Source organism: Zeus faber (assembly GCF_960531495.2).
Source record: "Zeus faber genome assembly, chromosome: 15".
In the NCBI taxonomy this organism is placed as follows: Eukaryota; Metazoa; Chordata; class Actinopteri; order Zeiformes; family Zeidae; genus Zeus; species Zeus faber.
In genome coordinates, this window is record NC_137194.1 from 3,382,632 (window position 1) to 3,402,309 (window position 19,678).

The window sequence follows — 19,678 nt, forward strand, 5'->3', positions numbered from 1 at the left end:
TTGGGTTTAAAAGGGGAGCGGGTGGAGGAGGAATGACGGAGGAACCAGGATGGAACCTTGAGGGACGCCACGCCAGGTGTTGCTGTTACATAACTCAATGTCAATAAACAAACTCTCCCCCTCTCCCTTTCCAGACATGCCCCATTGAAGCGGACTCTTCATCAGAACTGCATCCGGCCCTCCTCCTCCTCCTCCTCCTCCTCCTCCTCCTCCTCCCCCCTCTCCTTCTCTCCTCTCTCATCCCTCCATCTTCTCCTCCATTCTCCTCCTCCCCTCTCTCCCCACCATGCTCTCCTCCTCCTCCCCCACCTGTCCTCTCCTCCTCCTCCTGTCTCTGCTGGTCTCCCCTGTCCTACTGGCCCCGCCCCCGGCCCCTCCGGCCCCGCCCCCCTCGCCGGGGGAGGTGGTGTTCCGGGCGACCGACACCCGTCTCACCCACATGGCGCTGCACCGCCACTCGGGCGACGTGTTTGTCGGCGCCGTCAACAAAATCCTGAAGCTGTCGTCCAATCTCACGGAGCTGAGGAGTCACATGACTGGACCGGTGGAGGATAACGCCAAGTGCTACCCGCCCCCCAGCGTGCGCTCATGTGCACACAGGTCTGTCTGCCTGTCTGTCTGCCTCTTTGCCTTTCTCTCTGTCATCCTGTCTGACTGTCTGTTGGGTAATCCTGTCTCATGGTATTCCATCTGCAATACAACTGGTGTTAGGGTTACCCTAACCCTCCAGGGAAACCGAACCCGTCTGTCCCTCTGACCGTCTGTCTGTCTCTCAGGCTGGAGTACCTGGACAATGTGAACAAGCTCCTCCTGGTGGACTACGTGGGGAACCGCCTGGTGGCCTGCGGCTCCATCTGGCAGGGCGTCTGCCAGTTCCTCCGCCTGGAAGATCTGTTCAAACTGGGAGAACCGCACCACCGCAAGGAGCACTACCTGTCTGGGGCTCGGGAGGCCGATGGCATGGCCGGTAGGGTGGATGGATGAGCGGGTGGATAGAGGGATGGATGGTTGAGGGATGGGGGGGTGGAGCAGGGCCTGTCAGGGGCCCCACGAGGGCGGCGGGTAAGACGGAGGGAGGAAGGAGACGCTACCGGTCTGGGACCAATGGATGGAAGGAGGTTGGATGTAGATGGAGGAGGTGATGATGAAGAGATGTCAGGATGGGTGGGGGTTGAATGGGTGAAGGGGATTGGATGAATGTGGGGTGGGGTTGGATGGATGGATGGGTGGATGGATGCATGATAGAAGGTTATAAAAGCACGAGCTGCCTGGGGCCCGGGAGGATGACCGCATGGCTGGGCGGAGGTGTGGGTGGATGAAGGGCTGTATGGTTAGATGCTAAAGACGGAAGAGAAAAGAATCTTCTTTTGGGGAAAAAAATAAACATAGTTCCCCCCTCCCCCCGTCCAGGTGTGGTCATCGGGGACGACGATGGAGGGATGGATCCGAAGAAGAAGAAGAAGTCGTCCTCCAAAGGCGCCAGCCGCCTGTTCATCGGCGCCGCCATCGACGGGAAGTCTGAGTATTTCCCGACGCTGTCCAGCAGGAAGCTGGTGGAGGACGAGGAGAGCGTCCACATGTTCTCGCTGGTCTACCAGGACGAGTTTGTGTCCTCGCAGATCAAGATCCCGTCGGACACGCTGTCGCTCTACCCCGCCTTCGACATCTACTACGTCTACGGCTTCGCCAGCCGCGGCTACGTCTACTTCCTGACGCTGCAGCTGGACATCCAGCTGACGCAGATGGACGCCGCCGGCGAGAAGTTCTTCACCTCCAAGATCGTGCGCATGTGCTCCAACGACACCGAGTTCTACTCCTACGTGGAGTTCCCTCTGGGCTGCACCGCCGGAGGGGTGGAGTACCGGCTGGTGCAGGCCGCCTTCCGCCAGAAACCAGGCCGCCGCCTGGCGCAGGCGCTGGGGCTGACGGAGGAGGACGACGTGCTGTTTGTCATCTTTTCCCAGGTGGGGACCGCCTGTCTGTCTGACTGTCTTTCGGACTGTCAGTCTGACCGCCTGTCTGTCTGTTGGTCTGTCTGTCTGACCGCGTCTCTGACTGGCCGTCTATGTATCTGTTTGTTGTTTCTTGCTGTTACCGTGGGACCTGTCGCTCCAGGGCCAGAAGAACCGGTCCAATCCGCCCCGGGAGACGGTGTTGTGCGTCTTCACGTTGTTCCACATCAACCTGCTGATGAGGGAGCGCATCCGCTCCTGTTACCGTGGAGACGGACGCCTGTCGCTACCCTGGTTACTCAACAAGGAGCTGCCCTGTATCCACACGGTGAGAGACACACACACACAGACACACACACACACACACACACACAGACACATTTCAGTGTGTTCACATCCGCCTCCTCCCCCACAGCCCAAGCAGATCGGTGATGACTTCTGTGGTCTGGTGCTGAACCAGCCGCTGGGCGGGCTGCGGGCCATCGAGGGCACGCCGCTGTACGAGGAGCGCACGGAGGGCATGGCCGCCGTGGCGGGGTACACCTACGGAGAGCACACGGTGGTGTTCGTTGGGACCCGCACCGGGCAGCTCAAGAAGGTAGGACGGGGGATGGGGGGGTGGACGCCTGTTTTTCTGCTGTTTCCTGCACTGCTGCATGTGATGCCTGGTTACCTCTGATCGACGGTCGGACAGCGGGGTGATTCTTCGGTTCCTATGGTTACTCGGTGTCTCGGTCGGACAGCGGGGTGTTTCCTCGGTTCCTATGGTTACACGGTGTCTCGGTCAGACAGCGATGGCGTTTTCTTCGGTTCCTATGGTTACACGGTGTCTTGTTGTCTCGGTCAGACAGCGGGGTGTTTCCTTGGTTTCCATGGTAAGGCTGTGTCTAGGTGTCTCGGTCGGATAGCGGGGTGCAACTCGGTTTCCGTGGTTACGCTGTGTCTGGGTGTCTCGGACTGATAGAGGGGTGTTTCCCCAGCTTCCATGGTTACACTGTGTCTCGGGGTCTCGGTTGCATTGCGGGGTGTTTCCATGGTTACGCGGTGTCTTGGTCGGATAGCGGGGTGTTTCCTCGGTTTCCATGGTTACACTGTGTCTGGGTGTCTTGGTTGGATAGCGGGATGTTAACTCAGTTTCCATGAGTACATGGTGTGTCAGTCGGACAGAGGGGTGTTTTCTTGGTGTCCATGGTTACGCTGTGTCTCGGTGTCACTTGTTTCCTGGTCAGAGCTTCAGGGTGATCAGCGCTGGTCCAGGATCAGAAACGCTAATGAAGAACATTAGAGAGGTTGGGGACAGCGGCCATCTTGTCTCCATTTAGAAATACAACATGTAGAGAAGACTCTCTGACTGCATGAGGGAAGGATAACGTTAATAATTATAAAGGTTAATTAGATGGATGGATGGATGATAGAAAGATAGATGGATGGATGGATGGATGATGGATACTGTAGATGGATGGATGGTCCCTGGAAGAGAATTGACTCGCATCAAACCTAATCAGGTAGTAGGAATAAAAGGGGCTTGTGTTGAATAATATGTTGAAGATGTCTCTGAATCGTCTGAAAAATCAATACGTTTACGATGTCGAATGAAAATAGTAAAAGGAAAATGAAAACAAAAGGTTAAAAAAAGACAACGAACACAAGAAATTCCCGACATGCTCTGAAGCTGAAAGGGAAGCAGGAGGCTCCTCCAGTGGGCGTGGCGTCGCTCCATGACGGAGCCGCCTGCGTTCACACTCCAACACCGTGACCACATCCTCTGTCACCACGACGACCACACGCTCTGGAAACACTCAGGTTTCGTCCTGTGACGGATCAGAGCTTTTTCCGTCTGCGGAGGGTTCAGGTCCCAAAACAATAATATTAGGCTTTAATTTCCTCTTTATGTATTTAATATTGAGGCTTGTTTGTTGTTTTAACACTGTAATAACAGAATAGTGTAATGAGCCTCCTCATATCATGGAATTTTGAAGCCTAAAACAATCTGGAAAACAAAACCGTCGGCACAACACACCAGCACGGTCGAGGTGTCGTTTAAACCGCTATGTCACAAACATCTGGTGGTTTAAGTTTCATCCAAATGGATCCACATACGGAGCAGAAATGAGTGAAACAACTTTGACCCCAAATATTCAGCTGGTCCTGCTTGACTGACACTTCACTATTCACAAACAAAATAAAGGAGATGAGATTCACAGAGACGCTTTCATGATGTCATCATATTATTTACTATAAATGATATTTACAGTAAGACGCTTTATGATGTCATCATATTATTTACTATAAATTATATTTACAGTAAGACGCTTTATGATGTCATCATATTATTTATATTTATGTAAATGTAGAGATTGTGGTTGAGAGTGTCCAGTGTGCGTGTGGACTCGCTCACTCTATAGTGTTTTGAAGTTACCAAACTATGGTTTTACGTGTATATTTATATAACTTCTTAACCTGGTAGATGTCAGTAGATCTGTTAGATTGATATCTTAAATCCGTGCTCCACGTTACTTTGCCGGATGAATGAAAAATACAATGAAAAATAATCCTTAAAAATGAGTCACCGCGTCCACTCAGAAGCACGGCACCAAGCAGCCGCCGCTCAGTGAGAGAGCAGCTCTACTTCCACTGACAACACCATGAGTTCTAACAATGACAAGTTCTGCTTTACAGGCGAACATGGACGGTTGTTTTAAAGACAGGAGGGTTGTGCTGTGTCGTCCACATAGTGGTTGCTCTGGGAGATGAGCAACCAGGAGACAACAGACCGGAGGGAGCCCATGCTGCATTCAAGTAAACTCTGAAAATCGTGCTGCGTTTCAGAGAACCTGGGAAACTTTAAAACACACACACAACACGACTAAACTGGACCCCGTGTATTGCTGCCATTAACAGTTTCATGAAAAACACAATTAAAAAATAATAATTAAAAATAAAATTTACTCCAAGATCCCTGATTCGACTTCTGTGAACGTTGTTGGACTCGTTTGGATTTTAAACAATTTAGATTTTTCTCTGTGTAACAACTTAATCACATTAAAGTGGTGTTTCTCTCTACGCTCCCACCGACGGTGAAGAGAGGAGCACCGTTTACATCCCAAAATAGACACGCAACGTCTCGTCGTCACAGTGACGCTGAATTACAACCCCTGACATGGCAACCCTCCCCACCCCCCTCCTGAACTTCCATGATCCTCTCTGCTACCTTCAACCAGTTTACTGCCTTCATAAAGGGACATTCCAGAGAGAAGCACGAGAACTGAGTTAGTGCCAAAACATCTGCTGCAAGAAATGTTAAAAAATATATACTATAATATATAATATATACCATTTTGTGTGTGTATATATATATATATATATATATATATATATATATATATATATATATATATATATACATAAAATATGTAATATATATATATATATATATATATAAAGTAATACGAGAAAATCTGAATGTTTCTAAATGTTGACAAAGAATAAAATGAAAATCATTTGCTATTTACTAAACTGTTGGACCCTAAACTGAAATAAAGTGGCCCTTACTATTTGATTTCCTTCTCTTAATGTGAAGGTGTGAAGGTTATTATTACTATTAAATAATAATAGTAATAATAATAATATGTGTATAATAATAATAGTTTGTATAATATTAGTTTGTATAATGATTTTGTAAAATAATAGTTTGTATAATAATACGTTTGAATAGTAATAAAAAAGTTCAGTTTCAAAATGTTTAGTATGAGAGACAGACAGGCAGAGAGACAGACAGAGAGAGAGAGAGACAGACCGGCAGAGACAGACAGACAGATAGCAGTGTGAGACAGACAGATAAACTGAAACTGTTTCTGCCTGTCATATCTCAGTGTGTTGTTCGACTGTTTCTCCAGACGGAAAATGATCTTCATGGAATCTCAGGAAGTCAAACTCCCTGGTGCAAGGCATTAGCACCACAGGTTTGGGGTTATATTCCCTGGAGCAAGGTGCTAGCACTGCAGGGTTGGGGGTTCTGTTCCCGCTCCATGATTATTTATGAAAACATCACCATGGTAACGGTCAGGGCAAACTGCTTACATCATAATTATATAGTTTTATGATTTATTCACAATTATAGTGTTACACTACACACTCTCTCGCTCTCTCTCCCCTTCCCTCTCTCTCTTTTCCTGTTGTCCTTCCTGTCTGTTGATGCTACAAGAGGTCACAAGGTTATAAAAACACACGCTTGGTTTAGTGTGTGTGTGTGTGTGTGTGTGTGTGTGTGTGTGTGTGTGTGTGTGTGTGTGTGTGTGTGTGTGTGTGTGTGTGTGTGTGTGTGTGTGTGTGTGTGTGTGAGTGTGAGATCTGGAAAGCACAACATTCCAGGTCTTCCTGAACAAACAGCAGCTGAGTGGTTCTGCAGGTTCCTGCTCTGGCTCAGTGGCACCTCAGCAGAGCGCAGGACGGGAATCGAACCTGCGACCTCCTGGTGTGACGCTGCGTTCGGTGGAGATCAGCTGGTTGCTGAGGGTTCCAATCCTCCTGTCTGTGCTCATTGGTGTAACCAAGTTCTGCTGCATTTAAACAGTGTGACAGTTTTGTAGTGGCATAGTGGCAATGTAGTGATGGTGTAGTGGTGGTGTGGGTATGGTGTGTTGATGGGACGGTGTAGTGGTGGTGTGGGGTTGGTGTGTTGATGGGGACGGTGTACTGACGGTGTGGGGTTGGTGTGTTGATGGGGATGGTGTAATGACGGTGTGAGGATGGTGTGTTGATGGGGATTGTGTAGGGACGGTGTAGTGATGGTGTGTTGATGGGGACGGTGTAGTGACAGTGTGGGGGACGGTGTGTTGATGGGGACGGTGTAGTAATGGTGTGGGGATGGTGTGTTGATGGGGATGGTGTAGTGACGGTGTGGGGATGGGGACAGTGTATGATGGTGTGCGGTTGGTGAAGTGACTGTGTGGTGACGGTGTGTTGATGGGGACGGTGTAGTGACGGAAATACAACTGAAATACAACTGGGAATCCAGAATCACTTCCCAGACTCCCAGGAGTCCTCTCCATCTCTTTAACAACCACCGTCGTCTCAAAAGACCTGAGAGTCACAAAGGTTTAACCGTTACTTTCAGGAAGGGGATCCTCGCCTTTTCACAAACGACAGGCCGTCCGTTGACCGGCTGGTGGCTCCAGGGTCGTCTCCGGACGGCCCCTCTGTCCCCCCTCCCTGTGCCGGACAGTCCCTGTTCATGTGCCAGTGTGGCAGTTTTGCCACCACGCGCCGTGTTCAGGGACCTCCAGCACAAAGACACGGAAGACGGGGTTGTAGAAAACCCAAGTTTATTGCTGGGAGGGGGCTTGAAAGAACAAGCCCAGGAGCAGATAGAACGTGTTATGACAGGGCTCCTCTCTCCTGGGTGTGTGTGGGGATGGGGGTTTTACCTGCTGCTCATGAGACCAATTAACGAGCAACAGGTGTGCAGCCACCCTGACCCGATCACCTCGATCCGGGTCAGGTGTGGCTGCTCAAACCACACCATCCGATGCTCTTGTCCAAAGCGACGTACAATTACTCCTACAACGGTGGACGCAGCATCAGGAGCAGTTAGAGGTTGAGGGTCTTGCTCAAGGACACTACAGCGTGCTACCAGGTGGAGCCTGGGATCGAACCGGCAAACTTCAGATTACTAGACGACTCGCTCTCCCTCCTTAACTACTGACCCCATTCACAGCAGTCCCTCTCTATGGAAAGGTGTCTGTCACTGTCAGTGTTTCAGTCTCATAGGAGGAAACCCCCGTGTCATAACGTGCTCAGTATGTCTGTGTTTACCTTTGTCTTGTTCGTTATTACACATTATTACTATTATTTTCTTTTGTCTTCTTCTTTATCTCATTATGCTAAGGAAACAAATAACCATAGAATTTGGATGAATTGTAAATCCTAGAGGTAAGCTTTAACTATGAGGCCTTTGTGGTTTCTTACCTCTCCTGCACAGTTACTGCTATGTTTGTTTTTTTGCATCACTTCCTTTGTGCTAATAAATGAAGAATGGTGTGGGGACAGTGTAGGGATGGTGTGGGGACAGTGTAGGGATGGTGTGGGGACGGTGTATGGACAGTGAAGACACAGTGTAGGGACAGTATGGTGACGTGTGGGGACAGTGTAGGGATGGTGTGGGGACGGTGTAGGGATGGTGTGGGGACGGTGTATGGACAGTGAAGAGACAGTGTAGGGACAGTATGGTGACGTGTGGGGACAGTGTAGGGATGTTGTAGGGATGGTGTATGGACAGTATGGTGACGCGTGGGGATAGTGTAGGGATGGTGTAACTGTGTGGGGGAAAGTAACCTACGTGTTGTTAGCTGATGTAGCAGCGTGTTACTGTGTGTGGGTGTGTGTGTGTGTGTGTGGTCACTGCAGCGAATCTCCGTTCTGCCCTTCGGCTTGTTGTTTGTTTTGGAACCAGAACAGAGAGCAACACACACACACACACACACAGAGTGTGCAGATTTACAAAATGCATTCAAATGAAAATCGCACTAAATCTGCACACACGTTTATTTTGCTTTCTCACACCCAAACACACACACACACACACACACACACACACACAATTTCCTGACAGCTTCCTGTTTTCTCCAGTCAGATTTGACTCAGTAATAAATAAAGGTTCAACACAAACGGGCTGGGTCGAAAACCTGAAAATATATTTCACACGCAACGTTCACTTCCCACTGGGGGTACAGGAAACTTACCACATGTATTTCTGTTTAAATCAAGCTCTTAATTAAAATAAAATTCTCTCTAAACATTCAAAAACACTGTGTAAATGAATAAACAAATGAAAGTTTAAAATAAAAAACAGGACAAGCCTACTTCTTTATTTCTCTTTAAACATAAAAACTAAAACACACATCTAAACAAGAATAAATAAACAAATGAAATTGTTCAACATTGGAATTATTTTGGATGAAATAAAAACTCAACTGTCGGCCTAAAAATGTTTAACACATTCAAGGAGTTGTCCGCTTGGAAATAGTAACCGTTCAACAACATCTACTTATTTCTCTTTAAACATCACAAGTAAATCTAAAGTGTAAACAAATAAACAAATGAACTTGCAGTGAAAGATCTGAAATCTTTAAGATTAAAAAGGCAAACACTTGTCGGTCTGCAGTCGTTTCCTCCTGCTCAACAACCATGTGGAGGTGAGAAAGGAAGGAGGTGGCAGGCAGGTGCGGCTCTGACCTCCCCGTGTCATGGAGGGAGGTGGCAGGCAGGTGCGGCTCTGACCTCCTGGTGTCATGCAGTGCTCTCCAGCCTTGACACGTGGGAGAGCGACACCGGTTTGTCCACATTACTTGGGAGAGGTGACCGTGTGGTCTTGTCGACCACGAAGAATATTCGCTCCATCGGCGTTGATGTGGAGGGGATGCAGAGCGCGTTGTGTGCTGCTGGGGACAGCTTCAGCTAGCGGCCCTTCTTTCTTCCCTACCGGTTCAGTGGCCCCGCATCAACTTTATTTTCATCCTGCAACTATTTCCTCATTCCGTTCTGAATCAGTGACAGTCCCTCTTCTCCTCCTTCTTCTTCATCATCAGTTGACAGCATCAGCAGCATGGCTATCTACTTCTCCTTGTCATCCTTTTTTTTCTTTGGACGAGGCTCAGTCTCCGTGCCGCTGTCCTCGCCAGGCGCTGAGCACTGTCCTGAGACACACTCTCGGCCGCTTTTGTCACCGTTCGAAACCCCTGATTGCTTTGAAAATCCTGTAAGAATGGGAGTTTTTTCAAAAACGCGGATCGAGAACTGCGGCTTGCGGCCACCCAAGTGGTGTTTTCAGGGACCTCCGGCACAGAGACAGATGATGGGGTTTCAGACACAAAAATGTATTGTAGAGAGTGGGCTAGGTGGAACAAGCCCGGAGTAGATGGACACATGTCATGACAAGGGCTCCTCTACTGAGTGTGTGTGGGGATGGGGGTTTTACCAGTTGCTCATTAGAGCAACAGGTATACAGCCACTCTGATCCTGGGCCCAATTACCCAGAGCCAGGACGGGTGTGGCTGCTCAAAACACACCTTCCCCACACCGCACATACATATACTGCTGGGAAGTCTCCCTATCTTCTCCCACCTCCTGGCGAATTCTTCAGTGAGCTTGCCCGTCAATGCTTTTGTTGCTGCACTGTCATCCTTGCGCGCTTGCAGGTAGCGTGTCTTCATAGTGATGATCATAGGCAGTGGCAGACGGTGACCGTAGCTCCGTCAGAGTGACCCTTGGGCTGCAGAACTGAAACGATGTCCTCTGCGATTCTCCACTGGACCGTTGTCAAGTCTAAATCCCGGTCGGCCCTCCTGCTCCGGCTGCACCGGGGTCCGACAGCACCTTGGCAACTGGTCGTCTATGTTCCACCCAAAGTTCCCAGCGACTTGGCACATCTGAGTCACTTTGTGTCCAGTCGCTTTCTGTAGGAGTTGCTTTTCTTTAAGTGTTGCTCTTGCTTTAGCACTTTTTTTGAAGTGACCGGCCAGACGCCTCACAGCTGCTATGGTGCAATAGACCTCGTCCTCTTTTAGGGCTGCGTTAATGCATAATTGCACCGTGTGCCTCGCGCAACAAACCCGTCGCACAGTTCCCCAGGGCGGATCGCTGGCTAACACGTCTCAACGCACAATCATGTTTGCTGCGTTGTCATGTAGGACAGGCACTCGCTTTTCTCCCGGAATTGCCCTATGTATCCACGACGTTACTCAGTCTTTGAGCGATGTTTGCTGTGGTGCAACTCTCTCCCGTCTCCTTTGTTTCTAGAACCAACGACTCCGGTCGCCAGTCATCTGTAATAAAATGAGCAGTCACTGTCACGTTCGCCTCCATTTGCTGTGACGTCCAATGTCAGTCGGGAAACTTACTGCTGCGCCGTCCTTGATTTGCTCCGTCACCACCTCTCTCCTTGTGCCATCACTGTGTACATAACAGTGTCTCTCTTAGGGAAGGTGTACCCTGGCTCCACAGATTCCATTAGCATCTTAAACCCTGCACCCCGAATTATACTCACAGGCCTCATGTCTAGTACAATGACATCTGCGATGCTGTCAGTAATTTCTCGTTTCCGTGTGTCTCCGTGAGCGGGGGCTTCAAACCTAGAGTTTTCTGGGCTAATCTCTGATGTGAAGATGAAGTAGACGAGCCGCTGTCATCTGCGCCCATGTACGTGAGATGGGCCAAGCAGAGATATACATAACAAATATATTTAATTGTAAATAGACTTATTGCCTGCATTTTAAGTTGTATGTATAGTAAATATGCCCAGATAATTGCAGAATGGCCGCCGGTTGTAAGTGGTTTGCCATGTTGGATGTTGAATGATAAGCCAATTCTTGGATACAGAGTTGGCGTTTCACTTTGTCAGGGTTGTCCTTCAAAGGTCGGTGAGCGCGGGGCGTTGGTAGTGGCACATTGCCCGTTGCAGTATTCTCAGAAACCACGGGGGGCAGTGGAGAGAAAGTAGCGTGTGAAGCAGGAAGTAGTAAACTAACGGGACGGCAGACATGGCCGCATGCACAGAAGCAGAACTGGCCACGGTGGCTGAAACGACAAAAGCGCCAAAGAGGAGGAAAGCGGAGGACGTCTGCCGGGCCGTTCCATGCAGAGACGGGAGAGGGGGGTTGGAACCCTTGTCCTGCTCAGCATTTTATTACAGAAAAGAAGCTACTGAACATCTACGTTCGAGAACGGAGTCACAGTGTGGAATTACTGTCTTCTCTCTCATTGCAAGGCTCTGCACATGGATTCCAATAAAAACGTTCCCTTTTATTCGTAAACCGAACGTTACATGACCCTGTTCATTTACAATAAAATCACCAAACCTGAGTGAAGTGTTTGTGTTTACTATTTAGTCTCAGCTTCAAAAAGTCGTTGGTAGACTTTGAATGTCACACACGTCAGACGTGTCCAACACGTCAGAAATAAAGCAGCAAAACGCTGATCTCCCATCGCTTCCAAAGCATTTCCAGGGAACGCCCCTCACGCCCCTCTACCGCAGCTTCCCACTGGGAGTCCAGGAAACTCACCACTCTGCTGCAGCTTCTTTGTATACGTATACTGTGTGTGTGTGTGTGTGATGGAGAAGAAAGACGGGGGAAAACGGTCCATTGCAGGTTTTTCTGTGTTTTGTCGACTGTTTTGGCTACATGCTAACGCTAACATAGGTGACTCGAAACAGGAAGTAAGAGACCAGGAACAGTAAGGGAGACCCTAGAAACAGGAAGTAAGAGGCTAGAAACAAGAAGTTGCATCGCTTCCCACTGGCAACCTGCTGTAGCAACATTACTACTGTACTGCCACAAATATAAAAGCTATATTTTTTAGTAAAGGTGGTGTGATGTTGCTGTTCTCTAAACCCGTATAATGTAAGATTCCTGTTTTCTAAAAGTAAATTCTAGGTTGCTTTAAATGGTAATGGTTTGCCCCATTGGACTGTTAAGATGCTCAGCAGGTTGTGTGTGAACATCGTATAAACACACCCAACCGTGATACAACCCATCGGTTATTAATGACAGAACCAACATTTAAATGAGGTTGAAAAGTATAAAACTGGTCCTTTCACGTTGTTTTCCTTTTTATTTGATGAGACTGAGACGCTGGAACAGAAGCAGCTCAGTGATTGGTTAATGATGTGAAACCAAATTCAAGTGAATTATCCAATAACACTTACTGGTGTGTGTGTGTGTGTGTGTGTGTGTGTGTGTGTGTGTGTGTGTGTGTGTGTGTGTGTGTGTGTGTGTGTGTGTGTGTGTGTGTGTGATCAGCTGATTGCTGTGTGATTGGAACAGGAAGCTGCACCTGGTGTCACACACTGGCAGCAGCTGTGCTTCCTGTTGATTGGCTGAATTGGATTAAAGACTATTGCAGGTCGCCGTGGCAACAGTGAGATTTAAAAACACAACCTGATTTCAGGTTCTGCAGGGGCAGCGAGCCAATCAGAACGCAGCATGTGCGTGCAGGAAGTGATGTCATCGCTTGGTCCTCGGGGTGGAGAGAGTTGAATAAACACACTTTACCTACAGTGACTCCTCCCTCTCTCCTCCCCGCCCCCGCCCTTCTCCTCCTCCTCCCCCTTTCTCCTCCCTCTCTCCTCCTCCTCTTCTTCCCCCCTCCTCTCCTCTCCTCCCCGCCCCCCTCCTTCTCCTCCTCCTCCCCCTTTATCCTCCCTCTCTCCTCTCCTCCTCCTCCTCCATCCCCCCTTCTCCTCCCTCTCTCCTCCCCGTCCCCCTCCCCCCCCCCCTTTCTCCTCCCTCTCTCCTCTCCTCCTCCTCCTCTTCTTCCCCCCTCCTCTCCTCTCCTCTCCGCCCCCCCCCTCCTTCTCCTCCTCCTCCCCCTTTCTCCGCCCTCTCTCCTCTCCTCCTCCTCCTCCTCCTCCGTCCCTCCTTCTCCTTCCTTTCTCCTCCCCGTCCCCCCTTCTCCTCCTCCTCTTCTTCTCCTCTCCTCCTCCTCCTCCTCCTCATCCTCCCCCTTTCTCCTCCCTCTCTCCTCCTCCTCTCCTTTCAACAGGCCGATCTGAAGCCTGGCTCTAGATTTATGAAAGTCTTTCTGGACGACACTGTCACAGAGAAATGTGTCGCCAATCCAGTGTGTGTGTGTGTGTGTGTGTGTGTGTGTGTGTGTGTGTGTGTGTGTGTGTGTGTGTGTGTTTTAACACTTCTGTCAGTCCCTCCATCCAGAGGATGAGATGGTGCCTAATTGATATCATTTAATTCATACTTACTCATGGGGTCATTTATTGATCACAAGCGTCTGCCTGTCTGTCTCTCTCTGTCTGTCTGTCTGTCGTGATTTTGTATTAAAATCAAAAATGTTCTATCAGAAATTTGTAATAAGTAATCAATATCCTTACACACACACACACACACAGACAGTTAATCGTGGCTGTGTGGTCAGAATTCACCTTGGGGAATGACCTCATATCTGTCTGTCTCTCTCGCTCTGACAGTTCAGAACAAAATCTATAAAATCTTTCCCAAAGGGCACGTTTAGCTGATGTCATCTGTGCACACACACACACACACACATTTACCGCCTGTCTGTTTGTCTGCCTGTCTGTCTGCCTGCCTGTCTGTCTCCCACTCTAACCAGCACAGTACAGAATTAGACTGGGTGTGGTAGGCTGGGTTACATGTGGCTAACAGCGAGCTAACCACACACACACACACACATGCTCACACACACACACACGCTCACACACACACACACACACACGCATGCATGCCCGCACACACAGACACACACACACAGACACACACACACACACACACACACACACACACACACACGTTGCCCTCCCTTGTTCCTCTTCTCTTTCATTTCTTTTCACCCCCCTTCTCTCTCTCTTCCTTCGTGTAACTGTTGAGTCACGCTGCTCTTCATCTTCTTCATCTTCTTCTTCATTTTCATCTTCGTTTTCTTCATCTTCATCTTCATCTTCTTTTTCTTCATCTTCTTTTTCTTCTTCTTCATCTTCTTCTTTTTCTTCATCTTCATCTACATCTTCTTCTTCTTCATCTTCTTCTTCTCCTTCTTCTCTGCTTTCTGAGTGGGCGTCACAGCAGGGCTCTCTGGGATGCATGTGGGAGGACTGGGGGGTTAGGGGGGTCCATCACCAGCCAGATGTAGTCTTCAGAAGGTCTGAGCACCTCCCATGGGAGGTGTAGTATACAAGTGTAGTATAGAGGTGTTGTACACAGGTGTAGTACACAGGTGTAGTAAACAGGTTAAGTGTAAGGTGTAGTAAACAGGTGTGTTACACAGGTGTAGTACACAGATGTAGTCTACAGAAGGGCCTCCCATGGGAGGTGTAGTATACAGGTGTAGTACACAGGTGCAGTACACAGGTGTAGAATACAAGTGTACTCCACAGGTGTAGTACACAATTGTAGAATACAAGTGTACTCCACAGGTGTAGTACACAGGTGTAGTACACAGGTGCAGTACACAGGTGTTGAATACAAGTGTACTCCACAGGTGTAGTACATAGGTGTAGTACACAGGTGTAGTACACAGGAGTAGTATACAAGTGTAGTACACAGGTGTAGAATACAAGTGTAGTACACAGGTGTAGAATACAAGTGTAGTACACAGGTGTAGAATACAAGTGTACTGCACAGGTGTAGTACACAGGTATAGTACACAGGTGTAGTACACAGATGTACTATACAGGTGTAGTACACAGGTGTAGTAGAGGGGAGAGAGAAGCAGGAAAGAAGAATAAAAACAGGACAGGAAAGTGGAGGATAAGACAAGAGAGCAAGTAAAAGAGATCAAAGAGGGAGGAGGGAGGAGGAGGAGGAGGAGGAGGGAGGAGGAGGAGGAGGAGGAGGGAGAGAAGAAGCAGGAGGAGAGGTTGGGGGGGGCGAGGGGATGAGCGGGGGAGAGGAGGAGGAGCAGGAGGAGGAGAGAGGAGGAGGAGGAATCTGCAGAGCTCTAATCCACCTGAAAGTAGGTCACAGCAGGAAAACAGAGGAGGAGGATAAAAGAAAGGGAGGAATCGCCATATTTTGGACTGATCGGAGCGACGGAGTGAGAGAAGTGTGTGTGTGTGTGTGTGTGTGTGTGTGTGTGTGTGTGTGTGTGTGTGTGTGTGTGTGTGTGTGTGTGTGTGTGTGTGTGTGTGTGTGTGTGTGTGTGTGTGTGTGTGTGTGATATTTCTTTGTTTCATCACACCATGTAAAATTTGAATTGTCTTCTAAAGATATTCATTAACATGCACACACACACACACTGAAACACACATAATCCATAATCTATAATCCTAATTGCTTTAACCACATTTCGTCTGGAAGAAGGAATATCTTCATCAATTCCCTTATTGATCAGCCGTGTGTGTGTGTGTGTGTGTGTGTGTGTGTGTGTGTGTGTGTGTGTGTGTGTGTGTGTGTGTGTGTGTGTGTGTGTGTGTGTGTGTGTGTGTGTGTGTGTGTGTGTGTGTGTGTGTGTGTGTGTTGCTCTGTAGATTCCACCTCCATGTATACCTCTTGGAGATGGATTAGTTATTCTGTTGCCACGGAGACAACAAGGAATGTGGAAGTCTGTCTGTCTGTCTGTCTGTCTGTCTGTCTGTCTGTCCGTCCATCTATATACTGTATCGCTCTCCCTCTCCATCCCTCCCTCCACCCAGCTGCTTGAATTATTGTGTTGGAGTTTCCTCCAGTCGAGGCCTTGAAGCCTGGGACTCGCGTGGGGCTCGGTGCCCTGGTGGGGCTGGGTGAGGGTGGGTGGTGCTTCCATCTGTTTTACAGCCTTTAAGTACAAACTTATTGTACATGAATATATTCAAATTTGTAGTAGTTGAGTATTTTATTACTTATTACTTCTCACATATTTACTGATTTACTTCACTGCCAACAGTGTTTTAGTTTGAATGTTTTATTTTGAAGAATATTATATTTAATATTATACTGTATTTAAAGTCAACACAGGATAATAGCTTCACATGAACCCTGGGAACCACCTTTATTAGTCAGTTATTATATCAGTTATTATTATGAACAGTTATTATTATAATCAATTATTATTATAACCAGTTATTATTATAATCAGTTATTACATCAGTTATCATATCACTTATTATTATATCAGTTATTAAAAGTGATAATTCTTTCAGTAAGTCCTGCGTCAGTTTGTCATCTGCAAAGTCAAGTCTTCAAGAAGCTCCACCCCTCCATCCCTCCATCCTTCCATCCCTCCATCCTTCCATCCCTCCATCCTTCCATCCCTCTATCCTTCCATCCCCCCATCCTTCCATCCCCCCATCCTTCCATCCCCCCATCCTTCGTTCCACCATCCTTTCAACCTGTCTCCGCCCATCACGTCCACATGCACTGGGGTGTTTACAGGCGGAGGACGAGTATGCACAGAGTGTGTGTGTGTGTGTGTGTGTGTGTGTGTGTGTGTGTGTGTGTGTGTGTGTGTGTGTGTGTGTGTGTGTGTGTGTGTGTGTGTGTGTGTGTGCAGGATGGATGGAGATAGAAGGCTGGTTGTCTCTTTGTGCCGTCGGGAGGGTTTGGAGGGGTGTCAGTTGGTGGTCCCACCATTGTCTGTGTGTGTGTGTGTGTGTGTGTGTGTGTGTGTGTGTGTGTGTGTGTGTGTGTGTGTGTGTGTGTTTGTGTGAGATAGAGTGCTAAGGGGGATGGAATTTAAGCTCATTAGCTTCACTTCCATCCCCCTCTCCTCTCTCTCTCTTTCTCTCCTTCAGGGTTTAATGGTTGACTGAACAAGGTTTACTGTTTAGTGTCTGAGGGAGGACGGCTCTATCTAGCACACACACACACACATACATACACACACACACACACACACACACACACACTCTATTGTTTTCAGATCTTAAAGGATACACATGGATCAGCGCAACCTTAGAACCACCTCTAATAACACTAATACTGTGTAGTTCCCCTCGTGTCCCCAAAGCAGCTGTGACCTGTGGAGGCAGTGACTCCACCAGATTCTGAAGGTGTTCTGTGGTGTCTGGCACCAAGACGTTGGCAGCGGATCCTTTAAGTCCTGGAAGGTGGAGGTGGGGCCCCCATGGATCAGGCTTGTTGTTCCAGCACATCCCACAGATGCTCCATGGGATCGGACCCTAACACCGCCCATCCACATGATGCAGAAGAAAACCTGATTCATCAGACCTCCACCTTCTTCCATTGCTCCATGGTCCAGTGGTGACGCTCACGTGTCCATTGTAGGAGCTTTCAGGGGTGGACAGGGGTCAGCATGGACACTGTGAGCTCCCATACGCAGCAAGCTGCCATGCACCGTGTGTTCTACACCTTTCTATCATAGCACCATTCACTGTTTCAACACTTTGTGCTGCAGTAGTTCTTCTGGGGGATCGAACCAGACGGGCTCAACTTCACTCCCGACGTGCATCAATGAGCCTTGGGCCCCATGACCCTGTCGCTGGTTCACCGGTCGTCCTTCCTTGGAGTACTTTTGTAGGTAGTAACCACTGCACAGCAGGAACAGCCCACAACACCTGTGGTGTTGGAGACGCTCTGACCCAGTCGTCCAGCATCACAATGTGCTCCTTGTGTGGCTCCGATCCTATATAATATTAATATATAACAGTATATATATAATACTATATAACAGTTTATATATAGTAATAATATATAACAGTATATATAATAATCATATATAACAGTATATATAACAGTATTTATATAATAATCATATATAACAGTATATTTATAATAATATTATATAACAGTATACATATAATATTATATAACAGTATTTATATAATAATCATATATAACAGTGTATTTATAATAATATATATAACTGCCGGGTGGGGCTTCTGGTCGGCTGTGGTGGGGTGGGCCTCCCCCTTGCGCGGGGCGTGGGTGGGCATGGGAGTCCTGCTGGCTCGGGCGTGGTGTCGGTCTGTCGCCGTGGGGCCGGTATCCTGGGTTCTGTGCCGGCGGCTGCGTCTGGTGCCCGCACCCGGGGGTTGGTTGTAGGTGTGCGCCCCTGGGGTGCCGGGTCTCCTCGTGCCCCCTGGGACTGGGTCATGCTCCTCGGGGCCGGGCGTGGGGGTTGCTCCGCGGCCCTCTGGCTTCTCTGGGGGCCCGGGGTCTTGTGTGGCCGCAGGGCAGGGTACTCGGGGCTTTAATGCAGGCGCTGGGTTCGGGGGGGGCTTCGGGGCCCTTTCCGCTGCTTGGAGGCGACGCAACATAATACCAACCTCCTACACCAGAACCAATGGGGATAAGTCATGTACACACACACACACACACACACACACACACACACACACACACACACACACACACACACACACACACACACACACACACACACACACACACACACACACACACACACACACCACCACCACCATGCCTGCTTTGAACGCAGCCCAACACCCTCCTGGTTGCATCCCTCTACTTTCCTCCCTCATTTGCTGCCATAACTATGACAGGAAGAGGCCACGTGACCAGTTGTAGTTCCTTTTCCTGGACCTGATTAACTCTGTTTTTCAATACATGTTGTCGTCCAATGTTTACGTTTTTCCATGTACACGTTGTTGTTTGTTTCTATGTTTGTTTTTCCATGTCCATGTTGTTTGTTTCTCTGTTCATGTTTTTCCATGTACACGTTGTTGTGTGTTTCTATGTTTATGTTTTTCCATGTCCATGTTGTTTGTTTCTCTGTTCATGTTTTTCCATGTACATGTTGTTGTTTGTTTCTATGTTTATGTTTTTCCTTGTACACGTTGTTTGTTTCTCTGTTTATGTTTTTCCATGTACACGTTGTTGTTTGTTTCTATGTTTGTTTTTCTATGTCCATGTTGTTTGTTTCTCTGTTCATGTTTTTCCATGTACACGTTGTTGTGTGTTTCTATGTTTATGTTTTTCCATGTCGATGTTGTTTGTTTCTCTGTTCATGTTTTTCCATGTACATGTTGTTGTTTGTTTCTATGTTTATTCTTTTCCATGTCCATGTTGTTTGTTTCTCTGTTTATGTTTTTCCTTGTACACGTTGTTTGGTTCTCTGTTTATGTTTTTCCTTGTACACGTTGTTTGTTTCTCTGTTTATGTTTTTCCATGTACACGTTGTTGTTTGTTTCCATGTTTATTTGTCTCACCGTGGTGCTTCTCTCTCTTGGATTAGTAATGATGATCAGTTGTTTAAAGATCAAAACATGGTAAGATGGTTCTCCAAAGAGGGGGTTGGTGGTG

The 19,678-nt window shown here is 48.1% G+C and overlaps 1 protein-coding gene across 1 annotated transcript in view; it reads left to right on the forward strand.

Annotated features, from left to right (window-relative positions):
• Positions 1-424: 424 nt before the first annotated feature.
• plxna3 (plexin A3) overlaps positions 425-19,678 on the forward strand; it is a gene marked incomplete at its 3' end in the record, with an annotated part of 66,524 nt that continues 47,270 nt past the window's right edge. The window contains exons 1-5 of the mRNA XM_080014782.1: positions 425-600; positions 777-967; positions 1,411-1,964; positions 2,116-2,280; positions 2,368-2,550. Coding sequence (XP_079870908.1) covers positions 440-600; positions 777-967; positions 1,411-1,964; positions 2,116-2,280; positions 2,368-2,550 — 1,254 coding nt within the window. The 5' untranslated portion in view covers positions 425-439. The remainder of the gene's footprint in view (positions 601-776; positions 968-1,410; positions 1,965-2,115; positions 2,281-2,367; positions 2,551-19,678) is intronic.